Source organism: Chionomys nivalis, chromosome 15, assembly GCF_950005125.1.
Source record: "Chionomys nivalis chromosome 15, mChiNiv1.1, whole genome shotgun sequence".
Classification (NCBI taxonomy): Eukaryota; Metazoa; Chordata; class Mammalia; order Rodentia; family Cricetidae; genus Chionomys; species Chionomys nivalis.
The window spans coordinates 28,000,996-28,018,410 of record NC_080100.1 but is presented as its reverse complement, the minus strand read 5'-3'; the positions used below and the strand labels follow the sequence as shown (position 1 = coordinate 28,018,410).

General features: G+C 43.5%; 1 protein-coding gene across 4 annotated transcripts in view; it reads right to left on the bottom strand.

Moving 5' to 3' along the window:
- The window catches only part of Znf131 (zinc finger protein 131), a 31,139-nt gene extending 14,003 nt beyond the window's left edge, over positions 1-17,136 (bottom strand). The window contains exons 1-4 of one of the 4 annotated variants that reach the window (XM_057789808.1): positions 16,955-17,136; positions 15,919-16,057; positions 14,273-14,374; positions 4,324-4,468 (exon numbers count right to left, since the gene is read on the bottom strand). In XM_057789808.1, the coding sequence (XP_057645791.1) occupies positions 4,324-4,468; positions 14,273-14,374; positions 15,919-16,042 (371 nt within the window). In that variant the 5' untranslated portion in view covers positions 16,043-16,057; positions 16,955-17,136. Of the gene's footprint in view, positions 1-4,323; positions 4,469-14,272; positions 14,375-15,918; positions 16,058-16,261; positions 16,496-16,522; positions 16,545-16,954 lie in introns of those variants that run through there. The other 3 variants (XM_057789811.1, XM_057789810.1, XM_057789809.1) reach the window with 3 other exon arrangements.
- Between the last annotated feature and the right edge of the window lie 279 nt (positions 17,137-17,415).

The following is a 17,415-nucleotide window of genomic DNA, read 5'->3' as shown; positions in this document are numbered from 1 at the left end:
TCTTACTGTGAAGATGTGGCATGGCTGCACACAGGATGCTACTGCTTACTGACTGACACTGATCTGGGAGCTATGTGTGGTGGCTTCACCCTGATAAGCTTCAAGTTATTCTTCAATAACTCCAGTCTGACCAGTTGCTTCAAGGCTCAGAGCCTTTAAAGACGTCAAAACCATTTTATTGAAAAGGAAGAAACTGGCTGGGCTGTGGTGGCACGTGCTTTTAATCCCAGCACTCAGGAGGCAAAGGCAGGAAGATCTCTGTGAGTTCAAGGCCAGCATGGTTTACAGAGCTAGTTCCAGGACAGCTAGGGCTACACAGAGGAACCCTATCTTAAAAACCAAAATAAATATATAAATAAATAAAAAGGAAGGAACTGAGTATTGTTTAATTACATCCTTTTCAAGTGCAAGTGTTTGAGGTAAACTGTAAATTACTCTTAACCAGCCTTCTAATGCTCGTTTAGTTATGAGTATGACCAAAGTAAACCCAGATCTCTGATCCAAAGAGAAACATAAAAAGGGCATTTAGAGACTGCAGAGGTGGCTTTGCACTTAAGAGCTCTACTGTTCTAGAAAGATCCAAGTTGGGCTCCCAACATCCATGGTAGGCATCTCACAAATGGCTTAGACATTTGAAACCTTTGTCAGGTCTCTGTTGCCATCTCAGTGACACAAACATGACCTCTACTCTCACATACACAAAAATAAAAATAAACCTTTAATTTAGAGGTTCTTCTGTTTACATAATAGCAACTGTGTATAACCATTCTGTTTCTAACGGTGTTACTTTAGATGCTTCTTTTGAGATGATGACTGAGAAGCTTACAAAGAACTAAAACGGTGGCAGGAACCACAACAGTAACAAAGCTTAGCTGTTTTTCTGGGATTTGGGTTTGGCTTTGGGGAGTAAAATGGGGCATGCTGGATGGATATCTCCGTAATTTTGTTCAGGTGAATACAGAATTCACAAAGCTGCTGTTGCTATTGCTGTATATCATACTTCCATTACTGCTTCATTCATATATATATTAACACACAGATAGGCAGATATACATACATATATTATAGACATAATTTCAAATTTTGGGAACTTTAGCTGTTGTCTACTTCAGAAGAGAGTATCCCAGTTTAACATGCTGAGCTGGCCTTGTATAGAAACTGCAAAGCCAAGATGGTCTATAAATGTTGAATTCTAATTTTCCCACTAATATATAAAGTCTTATCTTCATGGGTTTGATTACAGAAACTAATAAAGCAGTCTCTAAATAAGAGGGATAAAGTGAGTCTGTCAGGCTTTTGTTAAGTGGATTTGTATTCACAGTTGAATGGCAAAAGAAGACATCTGAATCTGTTAGACAAAGAAAGAAGTAGTCTAACTATTGGGTATCCCCAAACCCATTTTGTGGTAGTTTTTCAAACTTACTAAATGTCTCAAGATGAAAAAATGTATAATCCCTCACCCCAAAGAGGTTGATGTCTAATGCAAAAAATGTGGATGATTACGGCTTAAATGGAAAACTTAGTAAGTGCAGAAGCGCCAAGTTGCTCAGAGAGCAGTCAGGCAACACTTTAGAGAACACACTGCTGGCTGTGGACCAAAACCAAAAAAACCTGTAAAGATCCTGTCTGGAAAAACAAAACAAAACAAAGAAGAAAAAAATCAACCTGTAAAGACTCAGTGAACAAGTACTCCAAGCAAAGGACAAGAGCACACATATATATTCACACCACCATGACAGATATACAAATGCTAATAAAGATACATCTGAAACTGACTTGGAGATTTACTGTGCATGTGTCTATTGGGGGGGGGGGATACACATACATAGCACAGGTCAGAACCATGTGTGTGTCAAGGACTGACCTCAGGTCCTGGTGGCAAGTCCCTTTATTCTTTAAGCCACCCACCTCACGGACCCTTAAAACTGACTCTGAAATGCTAACTACAAGACATTTATTAAACAATCTGTAATGATTACTCGTCAATGTAATCACTTAGCATTACCAACTATGGCTAAGAAGCTGATGTAAAAAACAAAAAGAAACTGGGAAATGGGATATTTGCAGGAGATGCTTAAAGGTTTCCGACACATTCTAGAAAGTTTAGAAGGTTACACACGTGCAGAGTACTACCATGCAACCACTCAGTCCCAGGCCCAAAGAGCCACATATATGTTGTGCCTCTTTTTTTTTTTTTATTTTTATTTTTATTTTTTTATGTTGTGCCTCTTTTATCTCAGCACCCCACTATGGGGAAATGGGAGGAACAAACAGGACCCCTATGTGCTTACGGGTCAGGTGGGCTCAAATACAAGGAGCAACAGAGAAAGCAGAGATGTTTGGAAGTGAGCAACTATTTGAGAACTTCCTTAAAGTAGGTGGTGATTTTTTATTTATGAGTTAATTAGAATGAAGTGATTTTTCTTTTAAAAATTTAAGTAAAAGTTTAAAGATAGAGACCCTGCCACAACAAGGAGAAAGTGAGAACAACTACAGAACTGTACTCTGACCTCCACACCTGCACCACGAAACACATACACTCAGACGTGTGCCCCACTTTTCTGCTGTCTAGTGTCCACATACTACTCATGACCGTAAACAGGAAAGGGCTCCAACACAACACATATCTGAAACTGTGCCATCTATGAACGAGCCTCACACATACCTTTTGTTAATCAATTTCGGATCATCTATCTTTGCTGGTGTGGATTGGCACCCACTCACAAATGCCTCCACACTATGTACCAGGTGTTAGCTTTCAGAACGGAGATACACCAAGTTCTTATCAGAAAAGTTCAATTGTGAACTGTCATATTAACTAAAAGAAATGCTACTGGAGTCTGGAGAGGTGGCTCCGAAGTTAAGAGCACTATTTGTTCTTCCACAGAACCTGGGTTCGATCCCAACACCCACGTGGCAGCAGCTCACAAACATTTCTAACTGTAGTCCTCTTAGGCTTCTGGAAGCACCTCACGCACATGGTGTAGATATACATGCACGCAAAACATCCATACACATAAAACAAAAATTAAAAAAATGATGTTTATGAACAATTATAGTTCAAGTTTTTCCTAGATTTATTCCCAATTTTATCTTCTGACTAAACTATACCAGTGAGTTGGAATGAATAGTTTTGTTCCTGCAGGAAAACAACCTGCAAAACTATTTGTTGACATGCTAATGAACTATACTAAAATAAATAAGAAATAATCTTTTAAAACTAATCATTTAAAAAGCAAACAACAGGAGGAAAGGGAAAGCCAAATAGTACCAGGAGGTACCAGTGAAGTAATAGTTTGCACATTTAGAATCTACACAACATACGTGCATTTTACAGGCATTAAGCCTCACAAACAATTCTCTGAACAAAGGTGCATCATCATATCATCTGATGGGCTAAGTACTTCATTAAGGTCAGTGATAGAGCTAGGGTAACCTAGAGCAACGCCAGAGCCCTCAGCTTACCCTTCATACTGCTCCAAATGAAGGTGCTGAGATTTGCTCACTGTATCCTTTAGTAGTTACCAAGTGGTAACCCCTTAGCAATGGACCTGTTCTCACGCGACAATACCACTGAACACTGTCTCTTCCCTCTGTGGTGGACATATCAGAAGTCAGATGGAGCTGTTTATAACAAGTCTACATAAACACATTCAGATTACGACAGCTCTAATCTGGCCACGGAGGTGGCTGTGATAGAACCGGCCTCCAGAGGCTCCGAGATTTCCCACCGTGATGATAATGGACTAAACCTCTGAATGTAAGGCCATTCAATGCTTTCCTTTTTGTTGCCATGGTCATGGTGTCTTCTCACAGTGCTACAACTTTAACTAAGAAGTCATTACCAATAGGTAAGCCATGACTTACCCTCATCTAGCCTACTGATTTTTATTAATATTCCCAGTACTAATAATTATCAATCAAATCCAGCTAAAGAATTTATGAGGGTCCAGAGACCACCCTGAAGACCTGCCTAGACATGCTATTTTACTTTTTATTTTAATTTTTGGTTTTTAGAGACAGGGTTTCTCTATGTATCTTTGGCTGTAATGGAACTTAATTCTGTAGATGAGGCTGGCCTCAAACTCAGAGACCTTCCTGCTTCTGTTTCCTGAGTGCTGGGATTAAAGGTATGCGTGACCACGCCTGACTCAGGCATGCTATTTTAATCTTACTTTAATGAGTTTTTACTTGAGAAATAAATGCAAATGGAAGGCATAATCAATATCCAAAATTTTCCTAGTTTCAGAACATCACTACTTAACACTATGACACAGTACAGTCTTGACTATCAGTTAGCATTTCTGAAGAAGTAACCATTACCGGACTTCAAGGGCTTTAATAGCTTCCAGCATCTGTAGAAACTCTGCTGCTTTCCACACATCATTAGCTTCCTCTTCTCCTTGTATCATTAGTTTTGCTGTGTACGTGAACTCAATCAAGTGACGAAAAGCCATTTTACTGACCCCTGTAAAGACACACATTACACTTAGTTCACGGCAACTCAAACTGCAGAATGCACAGTAAAGAAGAAGAAAATACTAGGGATTTGATTACTTCTTGTCATTTCCTCATCATCACAATTAATAGCCTACTTACCAAGTAAGATCTCTTGCTCCCCCTCCAGCCCCGAGGAGCCCACTCCAGCCACCGCCACATACTTTTTTTTTTTTTTTTTTTGGTTTTTCAAGACAGGGTTTCTCTGTGGTTTTGGAGCCTGTTCTGGAACTAGCTCTTGTAGACCAGGCTGGTCTCGAACTCACAGAGACCAAGTGCTGGGATTAAAGGTGTGCGCCACCACCGCCCGGCAGCCACATACTTTTTAAGGTTTACTTTATTTAAATCGTGTCTGTGTAAACCAGAAACAATGGCTCCCTGAAGCTAGAGTAACAAGTGGTTGTGAGTCACTTGATGGAGGAGCTGGGAATTGAGCAATACTCTTTTAGCTGCTGAGCCACCTCTCCAACCCCCACCCCTCAATTATGAGTTTGACCATTTCAGAAAGTTATTTAAGTAGATATTTTATCACTTATCTTTCTTTAACTGTCTTAATTTAACATGTTTTCAAGGTTTTTTTTTTTTTGGTTTTTCGAGACAGGGTTTCCCTGTGATTTTGGTTCCTGTCCTGGAACTAGCTCTTGTAGACCAGGCTGGTCTCGAACTCACAGAGATCCGCCTGCCTCTGCCTCCTGAGTGCCGGGATTAAAGGCGTGCGCCACCACCGCCCGGCTACAGCAGAATTTTTAAAGGCTGACCAGTATCCTATTTTGTGTACATAAAAATTCCCTTTATTCATTAGAACATTCATTCAGTGTTCTGCTGACGAACATTTAGGTCATCTCCACATGTTAGCTACTATGAATGGTCCTAAAAAGAATGTAGACATACAATTAAAGAAATTGTAAGGGCCGGAGAGAGGGCTAAGAGGTTAAGAGCACTGCCTGCTCTTCCAGAGGTTCTGAGTTCACTTCCCAGCAACCACATGGTGGCTCACAATCAACTGTAATGAGATCTGGTGCCCTCTTCTGTCTGTCGTGCAGGCACACACACAGGCAGAACACTATATATATATATAATAAAAAAAAAATAATTTTTAAATTTTATTACAACTATTGTATGTGTGCATGGTATTTGAACATGTAGATGTGTCACAGAGTGCCTGTGGAGGTTAAAGGTAGGTTTCAAGAACTGAACAAGGGCTGTCAGGCCTGAACTCTATTTGCTGTTCACTGAACCATCTTGCTGGCCAAGGAGCACAACTTCCTGAAGATCCTGATGCCAATTCTTTTGCATGGATGCTCAGATGTGGAACTACTGGTTTATATGTGATGTGGCTTAAAGATGAAAGCTCATGTTAGCAGCCTGGCGCCCAGCTGGTGGGATGTTACTCAGACTGGATCCAGAGAATGCTCATTCAAAGCTGAACGGACTACTAGAGACGGGCCTTAGTTATTCTATCCACTCTCAAGGCTTTGTGCAGCCTCAACTGTTTGAATTTTTTGTTGTTGTTGTTGTTTGTTTGTTTTTCGAGACAAGGTTTCTCTGTAGCTTTGGAGCCTGTCCTGGAACTCTGCCTGCCTCTGCCTCCCAAGTGCTGGGATTAAAGGCATGCACCACTAGTGCCCAGCTTGAAATTTTTTTAAACTCAAACATGGACAGGAACATTTATGTGCCAACAAAGTTTTAGCTACATTGCATAGCAAGGGCTCAATAAATGCACACTGAACTGACTTTAAAAAAGGGCTGGTTGGAGGAAGGTCTTTCCTCGCTTACAAACCGCCAAGAGAGTGGCTGTGGCTGCAGGCCTCTGCTTCAGCACTGCACTGGGTCAAGGTGCTCTGCCTTACTACAACCTCTGGAACTGAGCCAAGGCAACTCTCCTCCCCAGAAAGCTGTGCAATACATATGGCGTTTCTACTTTAAGCTTTGGAATGCTTCCCATCTTCCACAGTGGCCACACTCACTTCTCTCATCACCCCGTCTACTTCCCTGACACCTTCTTCAAAAATGCAGTGATCCTTGCTAAATATGACTTGTCTGGCCAGTAATGACACAGATGGAACTTTTTTCATTTACTTAAGAGTCATCTGTTTTCTTTCTTGGAGAAGTTTCTACTTAAGTTCTTAAATAACGTTTTTAAATAACCAAGTTTTAAATGTTAAATTCTGAGTTCTGAGTTTCTTTCAGATAAATACTTGGTTTGCAAATATTTTCTCCCATTCCACCGGTTGTGTTCTGTTTCCTTTATTATGTCTACTTCTTCTGTTGCCCATGATGTTAATGTCACATTCGTGAAATGCTTTGCCTAAGTCTTATTCTATTGGGAGGATATAACCAGTCAGTATGGTGTGCCACGCTCATTTTTGCACAGAACTATCCTTGTATCACAGGAACAAATCTCACTTGATCTTGATAAATCATCTTTTAATTAGTATGATGCCAGATTTAGGATCCTAGTTTATGTGTACAGAGTGAGAGTACACAAGTTCAGCAATCAGAGGACAGTTTTTGAGGCTGTTCTTCCACCTTGTTTACCTGGCTATTCCTTTGTTTCTGCTGCTGTGCTGGAAACCTCAGGATAGCTGGCCCGTTATTCTCAGTTACCTCACTCAGTGCTGAGGTTACAGATGCTTGCTACCACATCTGGTGGGTTGCAGGGATCAAATTCAGATCTTCAGCTTTCCTTACAAGTTGTTTTTTTCTTGCTGAGCCATTTCCCTAAACTTTTTTGAAAAATAGGGTCCCACTCTATAGTTAGCCTTGAACATGTGATAACCTTCCTGCTTCAACCTCCAAGTAAGAGAATTGACAGGTGCCAGCCACAATGCTTGGCTACTTTCCTAATATTTTACTGACAATTTTTATATCATAATAGGTATTGCCTAAAGTTTTCTTTTTAAATTATTTTTCTTGCTATGGTTATCAGAGTCATACTGGTCTCAAGTAAATCTGGAAGTGTTTTCCAGGCAGTGGTGGTGCACACCTTTAATCCCAGCACTTGGGAGGCAGAGGCAGGTAGATCTCTGAGAAACCCTGTCTCAAAAAATAAAAGTTGGGCCGGGCGGTGGTGGCGCACGCCTTTAATCCCAGCACTCGGGAGGCAGAGGCAGGCGGATCTCTGTGAGCTCGAGACCAGCCTGGTCTACAGAGCTAGTTCCAGGACAGGCTCCAAAGCCACAGAGAAACCCTGTCTCGAAAAACCAAAAAAAATAAATAAATAAAAGTTGGAAGTGTTTGAAATTTTTAAACATTTATTTATATCTACACTTGTCTATGTTTATATACACATAGTTGTCTGCAGAGACCTAAGAAGGATATCAGATCCCCCTGGAACTGGAGGTATAGACAGTTGTAAGCCATCGGACATGGGTGTTGGGAATGAAATTCAGAGTCTCTAAGGTGCAGTTATGTGCATTTAACTGCTGAATTATCTCTCCAGCCCCTTATTCGATGCTTTTGAGTCTAAACATGGCAAGAGTTCTTCAAATGCTTGACTGAGGTCACTAGTTAAAGCCAACTGATCCTAGAATTTCCTCTGTTCAGAGGTATTTTGGTAACTAATTCAATCTCCACAGGAGGTCCTTTATACTGTTTCTTTATGAGTTAGGAACAAAACCTTCAGTATTTCCCACAGGCTCAAACCTGCAACTGCCCTAGTAATTTAGTTTATAGAACTCTCTTCATTGTAACCTATTTGAGAGAAATAACTTTTGATCTGTACCTCAAGAGCATCTAACAGAGCTTTCCAAAACACAGGTACATACAACAAAAATAAATGCTAAAGTTACATTTGAAACTAAGTGTCTAGTTCAAGTATGCTGGCATACACCTTGATTCCAAAGGCAGGAGGATCTCTCTGGAAGTTAGAGGCTAGCCTAGTCTAATAAAGTTAGACCAGGCCAGCAAAGACTACATAGTGACATGAGATCCTGTCTCATACAAATCAAAATTCCTGTTTCTACAAATCCTATTTTTTCTTTTCAAGTTTTGTGTTTAAATTTAACAACAAACAAGATGACACTATTTTTGTATTTCCTTATTGTTATATATTATTGTTTCAGTCTATTTAAGTCTAGAAACAATTTTTTTTAAAGATTTATTTATTTATTACGTATACAACATTCTGCCTCCATGTACGCCCGCACGCCAGAGGAGGGTGCCAGATCTCATTACAGATGGTTGTCAGCCACCATGTGGTTACTGGGAATCGAACTCAGGACCTCTGGAATAGCAGCCAGTGCTCTTAACCACTGAGCCGTCTCTCCAGCCCCCAAGAAACAATTTTAAAAGGCTATTTCAAGCCGGGCGGTGGTGGCGCACGCCTTTAATCCCAGCACTCGGGAGGCATAGGCAGGCAGATCTCTGTGAGTTCGAGACCAGCCAGCTTGGTCTACAAGAGCTAGTTCCAGGACAGGCTCCAAAACCACAGAGAACCCTGTCTCGAAAAACCAAAATAAAAAAACAACAACAAAAAAACCCCGCTATTTCAGCTGGGTGTCATGGCTTACACCTTTAATCCCAGCACTCAGGAGACAGAGGCAGTCAGATCTCGATGCCAGCCAGGTCTACAGAGTGAGATCCGGGATGACTAGGGCTGTTATACAGAGAAACCCTGTCTTAAAAAAACAAACAAACAAACTAAAAACACCAAAAAAGAAATATTAATTAAATATTTAAAAAGTAGGAGCAAACCTAAGTAGTATGATTCCTAGGTCCATGGAAAAAGACAATCTTATCCTTGTTGCTTAGAAGTCTGAACACCCTGGTCTTATTAACTCCAGGTTTACACTATCAGTTTCATAGTTTCATAAATCAACATCCTCCATGTGAATCGCTTTCTCCCAATTTAAATATCTTGGACTTTTTTTCTGCCACAGATGTGGGGATGGAAGTTGATGTAGATTAAATCCAGGGCCTTGTTGTACGAACATGCTAGGAAGTGTTCCACCACTGAGCTACATTCTTAGCTCTTTTTTTTTTTTTTTTTTGGTTTTTCGAAACAGGGTTTCTCTGTAGCTTTGGTGCCCGTCCCAGAACTAGCTCTTGTAGACCAGGCTGGTCTCGAACTCACAGAGATCCGCCTGCCTCTGCCTCCTGAGTGCTGGGATTAAAGGTGTGTGCCACCACCGCCCTCTTAGCTCTTTAACTTGAACTTCATTATTGGCTTTTATCAGAGAGGTTTCATGAACCCTTGTGGGTACTTATATATTAGGTATCTGCACTATTTTAAGTACAAAAATTTAATACCAGTAAGAATCTTAAATAAACTGGACCTGGTGGTGAACAGACGTAATCCTAGCACTCCGATGTTAGGCCAGCCTAGTAAGACTCCATGAAAGAAAGCGAGGGAGAGAGAGACAGAGAGAGAGAGAAACTTCACCAAACTATATTAAGATCTGCTTTACTAAAGAGGACCGAAGGGGCTGGCCATCTGTCTATAGAAAACTCCACATGGTATACGCAGGTTAAAGCTGGCAAGAGGGCTGGAGCGATGGCTCAGTTGTTAGAGTACCACCTGCTCTAAAGAGCACCTGCCTTGATCCCCAGCACTGCCGTGGCAGCTCACAACTGTCTGTAATTTCAGTTTCAGGAGCTCTGATACCTCTTCTGGATTCTGTGGGCATTGCACACATATACCTAACAAAAATACACACAACAAATACTCATATACACAAAATAGAAATATAATAAAATAAATTCTTTTAGAAAAAGCCACCAAACCGGGCAACAGTGGCACACACCTTTAATCCCAGTATTTAGGAAACAGAGGGAGGCCAGCCTGTGTGAGTTTGAGGCCAGTTTGGTCTACAAAGGGAGTTCCAGGACTGTTACATAGACACACCGGTCTCGAAAGAGAAAAAAGGGAGGGAGGAAGGAGGGAAAAAGGAAGAAAGAAAGAAAAAGAGAAGCTATCAAGAGCCACAAAATAACTTGGAGCACTGTCCTGAAAAATGGCCTACAGATACTTTTCTCACAGAACAACCAAGCCATTAACATTCATAAAAAATGAAATTTGATCAAAGTTAGAAAAAATTGTCGAAGGGGACCTTAAAAGAGAAACTGGAATGTTTACTGTTTCTAGAGTTTTGTCTGTACTGTATTACCCTTGCTGAGCTCTTTCTCCAGCCCCATTCCTAATCAGGATTAATCAGAATCATCTCAAGTACGGTTCTCTAATCTTTAGCCTCAAACCTAGGAATGTTATTTATTTATTTAATCTATCTCTCTTAATATAAGCACTTTAGGGTTTGTTTGCTTGACGTAACCAGTCCAGGACTCTCCCAGGAGCAAACCAGTGACTTTAATAATTTGCTAATATAAATCAAGCTGGCAACACCTGCCACATAAGAGGCGGCAGACAGGGCGGTGGTGGCACACGCCTTTAATCCCAGCACTCGGGAGGCAGAGGCAGGAAGATCTCTGTGAGTTTGAGACCAGCTTGGTCTACAAGAGCTAGTTCCAGGACAGGCTCCAAAACCAGAGAAACCCTGTCTCGAAAAAACAAAATACAAAAAAAAAAAACAGATTGAGAAAATCAGTCTCCTTTCTGAATTAGGGACTACCTGTCTTCTGAAGATTACAGATGGCTGAAGGACAAGCCATGTAACTGGCTTCAGGAGCAACAATTTTTATTCCAAGTCATCAAGGGTGGTGGTGGGGGAATGACACAGCTGCATTTCTTGTCAAAGGTAATTTTATCAAGAAAGCCCAAGGGCCACTGCTCACGCTTCAGGATGGGAAGTGTAGACCCATCAAGACGAGGCAGCCCAAGCACACCCACCATCTGTCTACAACTAAACTCCCAGAGAAGACACAGGACTCGGCAAAGAGCTGACCAGACCGTGAAACCAAACAGCACACAATCTTAAGGGTGTATTTTTCTTCCCAAATATTACAGTTTAGACTTAAGCAAAGCCCAAATCCCATAGCTGAGCAATGGGGTATAAGCAGAAAAATACACTCCGAGAAATTTCTAGAGAACCAAGCAAGATAATATAAAAGGGGTGTGCATACATGTGTGTGTGTGTGGGGGGGGGTGTACTTGGTTTTGTTTTTTTTCTCTCCTCTCAGCAACATGCAAAATAAGCTGTTAATTCCAAGTCAGGTACTCTGACAGCCATACAAAGATGTTCATGTGTTTGAGATCCTGGTATTTCTCATGCTGACCTCCAATTTCCAATCTTCTTGCCTGTCTCCCTAGGGATGGGATTTCAACTGGGATTAGTACCTTGCCAGGACTATGGAGATTTTGAAACTAAATTTAGATTGGATGCATAGCCTAAACTATGTCTGAACCCAGCAGGTTGACTGCATCCTCAAAACAAATTCCAACAAAAGCATTTTCTAGAGGATGACAGCACCCACTCTTACACCAAATGTCCACGACATGATCCAAACTACTTTATATGTTTTATAGCCAAAAAAAAAGAAGCTACACGCTGGGTGGCGACGGCAAATGCCTTTAATTTCAGCACTCGGGAGGCAGAGACAGGTGGATCTCTGTAAATTGGAGGCCACCCTGGTCTACAGAGTTACAGGACAGGCTCCAAAGCTACAAAGAAACTCTGTCTCGAGGGAAAGAAAAAAAAAAAAAAAAACCATCATTCAAGATCATGATGTAATAAACAGTAAAACCAAGACCAAAACTCATGTTCTAACTGTGTACCCAGGGCTTTCTTTACAGCCAGGTGACCTTGGGAGAAAATAGAGCAATCTCAGAGTTAAGGGTTAAAATGATAATCGATAAAATTTATTTTTTAAAACAAGTATTTTCCTTTTTTTCCCCTATTTGGAATTTAAGTATTTAAGGCTTATGTGTACCACACTATAATAGATACAGGATAGTCAGAGGTACTGAGAGAAAAGAAAACTGCCGAGATCCTTTCTCCAGTGCTGCTTTCTCAATTAGCAACAATTCTAATCTGAGCCAGGGTTTAAAATGTTAGGTGTCTGGGCAGTGGTGGGCACACCTTTAATCCCAGCATTCAGGAGGCAGAGACAGGAGGATCTCTGTGAGTTGGAGGCCAGCCTGGTCTACAGAGTGAGTTCCAGGATAGACTCCAAAGCTACAGAGAAACTGTCTTGAAAAATTTAAAAAAAAAAGTTAGTTGTTGAGGGAGGTGGCTCTCTGATTAAACTGCTTGCTGTGCACGCAAGAAGACTGGAGTTCAGCCCCCAAGAAACCATTTAACCTGTACACCAACCGACAGGATGTTGCAGAGATCTGCTTTTAAGAAGAGCACTGGCAAGGTGAAGACAGGGTTAGTTAGACTAGACCTCTGGGTCTCACACCCTGCCTCAAGGAGTAAAGTGGACAGCCACCAGTAAAGACACTAGATGTTGGCCTTGGACCTAGACTGTGTATAGGCATAGGAATACCCAATACATACAGACACACACATACTTACACACACACGTTACCTATACACATACACACAATTTTCTTGATAACCTTTGCCTAGTATAATCAACTTCTCTCTGAAATCATAATCATTCCTAACAGGCTAAAGCAATATTGCCCATATTAACGGTCTCTAGTATTTCTGCACTCTTTCCTTTAAACTGTTGCTACTATAGTCTCAAGCTCTTCTAAGAATGCTGTATTCAAATTCCTCAGCTCTAGGGACCGGCACACTAAGTAACACAACAATATACCAAATAATGGTGACAGGTTTTCTTCACAATCCTTTCGACTAATCACTACAAGCCTATTAACCTGGCTTAATAGAGGAGGAGACAGATACGCCTCTGAGATGAAGTAACTTGTTAGCTACATTACAAGCCTCCAGCTGATGGACTTGGCTTGTGGCAGCTGGATTCTCACTAGCAACCCCCCGGATGTCCACTATGCCCATACTTGGTCTATCATATATAACTAACTGAAATATACCAAAACTAAAGAATAGGTGTAACTTTTCTTTATTCCCCTAGGTATCATTATTTTCCGAGAAAAGTTTCTAAGCAACCCACTCATAATAAAGAATATGTCCAAAATAAAAGACACAAAGCCAAAACATAGAAACTCTATGTAGACTCCGTATTTACATCGGCAAATAAACTTATTTCCAATGGCTTTAGAGTTTGATGGGACATGGGGTGAGCACTGTAGTAGCAAATATGAAAGCATGAAAATTAACAGTGCAAACTAAATCTCTTGCTAAACAGACAACCTTGAGCAAGTAAACTTAAGGAGCCTGGTTCCCACATGCAAAATGGAAACTCCACTTTCCAAAAGATTATACAATACACAACTTCCACAGTACAATGTTTGGGACTTGCCCACTAAAATTGGGGGGAAATGTCAATTGTTTTGTTTCAAAGTAAATACCTATCTGAAGATCCCTTCTCTCCTCAACATTATAAAGCCACAGACTCAGCTGCATGTTACAGTATTAGTTCATCATCCCTGTCTTCCCCATACTATACTATCTCAGTCTGTTCATTTGTACCCATTAGCAGACCGCTATTCCTGCTGGTACAGAGGGCTCTCCTGTAACTTAAACATAACTTACCATCCTTGAAGCATAAGGTCACTAACACAAAGATGGCCGTTTCCATTTATGCATACTCTGAAAACAACAGTGCACCCTGGTTTTAGCAACAAGCCAGACTCTACCAGTACCTACCACTTATTCAAATGCTTTACTGAAAGAATTCCCAATGGATGGTGTACGTAGCTGTCTACCAACACCCACTGCTATTTAGTTCCCAGGATATCCTGCTAAATCAACCAATTATTTCTATGAAAAACTGTGTGGGAAATGCCACTTACCTTCTATTTCAACCAAAGGTTCTTGAGTAAACTCCTGAAAGAATTTGTAGAAGAACTTACTGCAGGCAGCCAAAACAGCCTTGTGGGCCTTAAAATGGTGTCCTAAAGTAGAGGGGTTAGGATGGGGGGAGAAAAAAAATCATACACTGACATCAAAATCAAAGTTAAAACTACAAAATGTGGCTGGGCGGTGGTGGCGCACGCCTTTAATCCTAACACTTGGTAGGCAGAGGCAGGCGGATCTCTGGGAGTTCGAGGCCAGCCTGGTCTACAAGAGCTAGTTCCAGGACAGGCACCAAAAGCTACACAGAGAAACCCTGTCTCAAATAGCGCCCCCCCACACCAAAAAAAAACCCACAAAATGTATAAGAGACCTCTCCGCATAATGTAACTTATTTATCTTGGTAATTTTTAATTTTAATTAGACATGAAGCTAAATTTTTAGCTTCAAAGACTTAAGCCAGTTTAGGAGGAATGTCTTGTAGCACTTTGTTACATTCAATTAAGTAACAAGGTATATTTAAGCTGAAACCATTAAATGGCTAAAGAAATGACTCAGTAGTTAAGAAAACCAGCTTCTCTTCCAGAGGACCCTGACTCAATTCCCAGCACCCACATGGCAGCTCAGAACTGTTTGCAAGTCCAGTTCCATGGGAAGTGATCCACGCTATGACCTCCTTGACCACCAGTTAGGCATGTGCTGCGTATGTACACGTGCGGAGCCCAAACACTCATATACATAAAATAAAATTTAAAAACCTGCTAAATATAACAACCCAGCAGTCTATATATCATTTAGGAAGATATCTATATCTAAACACTGCAGGCCCAGCAGTGGTGGCATAAGCATTTAATCCAAGCACTCTGGAGGTAGGCAGAGGCAGAAGGATCTCTTGTGAGTTGGAGTTTAGTCAGATCTACAGACAAGTTTCAGGACAGCCAGGGCTGTTACAGAGAGAAACTGTGTCCCGAAAGAGAATAAAGATACAAAGCTCCATGTGTCTGGTATGGGAAATATTCCAATATGCCTACCGAATCTGTAGGCACAACACACCTACAAACTCCTATAATAAGGAACAGCTTGTCTTGGAAGCCCATTTTCACTAAATACAAAAGAATTCCAACCTGGATTTGCCTGTACATGGAGGACTGGTAAAGACCCCAACTAATTTTGGAGTTTGGAGTAGCCCAAAGTGAGGTGAGGGTGAGTGTAGCCAGTGTCTCTCTTCATTCTTCCCACACCGTTTTGGGAAACTAGAATGAAAATTTCCCAAATGATTCCTGGGCTGGACTCTCCAAGTGGCTTGCTAAGAGGAAGCTTATTAACAAAATGTTTGTTACCAAACATTCTGAGGTATTCTCTCACTCTTCGATGCCCTTATCTTACGCTCGAGTGGGCAATGAGAAAACTTGAACAGGTTGCAAGAAGTTAAAATGCGATGCACCTCAGACTAGATTAAAATTAACAGTGGCCAACCAGCTTCCTGCAGCATGGTCTACGTGAGCAACACTGACAAGCGCCCTCCCGGTTCCGATGCAAACCCTCCACGACTTTGGAAGAGAGCCCGGAGAGGGTGGGTAAAAAAGGCGGGCAGGGAGAGGGAACTAAAGCTCCAATTTTCTCCTCTGCCCACTCCCCTACCCACCGTCGACAATCAGGGTGATGTCTGTAAACCGGTCCTGCTCCCGTTGTTCATTCAACCGGTCCAAGATCATTTTATGATGTTCAGGAAACTCCTGAAGGCATTCCATCGTCTCTTCAGCCTCCATGGCCGTCGGGGTGCTCTACAAAAGAGGAGCATGATAATGTACACCCATGAGCTCGGGCTGACACAAAAACCCCTACAGCCGAAAACAAAACAAAACCCATCAACGGGGGAAGAAGGGGGAGGGGGAGGCCGAGAGCAAGGCTGGGGAAGAAGAAAGGCGAGCCGAGCGGCCGCCGCGCGTCGCGGGCCGGAGCCGCGGCCGCGGGACTCCGAGCCTGACCTAATTGGAGTCTGGAGACGCGAGCTGGAGCGGGGTGGGCACGGTGCCGGAGGCTCCGGGCGCCCGGGAGCGCCAAGTCCGGCCAGGGAGGACACCGAACAGCCACGGCGACCTCCCAACGGCCCGCCAAGACTTCCGCCCGGCCCGGGCTCCCGCAGCCCCAGCCCCGGTCCGGCCCGCGGCCCACAACGACTCCCGGGTCGCCTCTCCCTCCGGCGCCCTCCCTCCTCTCCCCCCCGCCCCGACCCGGCCGGCACTCACTCAGGGAAGGAGGAGCGGCCCGGGCCTGCGCGTCACTTACGTCGACGTGCTGCGTCACCGCGCCGGACGCGGACGTACCGGGAGGGCCGAGCCCCCGCAACGCCTGGCCACGCCCCTACCGCCCTGTAGGGAGGGGAGGGAGGCACCGGGCTGGGGGGGGGAATTCGGTGCTGCCGCGGGCACGCGTGCGGGGGCTCCGTGGGCTGGTGCGGCTTCTCCTGGGAGAACCGAGCACTATGAGGACTGGAAAGGGTGGGGCCCTCGAGCGCCAAGCTGCCGTCCGCCCCCACCGGGCTCAGGCACCGCACTGCACTTCCGACCGCGAACTCCGAGAAAACTGGCTCAGTGGCCCGGGACACTTAAGTGCTGCGGCCCGGCCCCGCCCCGCCCCGCCCCGCCCTCTTCCTTCCCGGGGCCGAGGTACGCCCTTACCTAGCTGGCGCCGCGTCCGTGGGCCTCCCTTTCCACGCGCTCCCCTCCCGTGGCGCAGCTGGTCCGGTGCCCGGGCCATCCCTCGCCCTCCATTTTCACCTCCGCAGCTGGAGCGCTCGCTCCGCCAGGGGTCCCGCGGACGGCGGCCGCGGGCGCGAGCACGCTCGGACGCCCCGGGATGCCTCTCCCCAAGGTCCGCCCTGCGGTGGCAGCACGCGTTTCAGACTCAGAGACCGGGCCGGCTCCAAGAGATCCAGTTGTGATTTCTTCATCACTGCGTTCCGCACCCGCCTCCTGGACCCTAAGGAGGCTGGAGACTGCCCGTCAGCTGCACGTGGCAGGCTCATTCATTCAAAGAAAGGCGCGGTGGAGGGTAAAGCTATAATAGCTGGGGTGTCGTGATCGTTAATTTCGGAAAGAGTTGGAGAATAAGGATTAATGGAAAATCAAACGGCTACCTG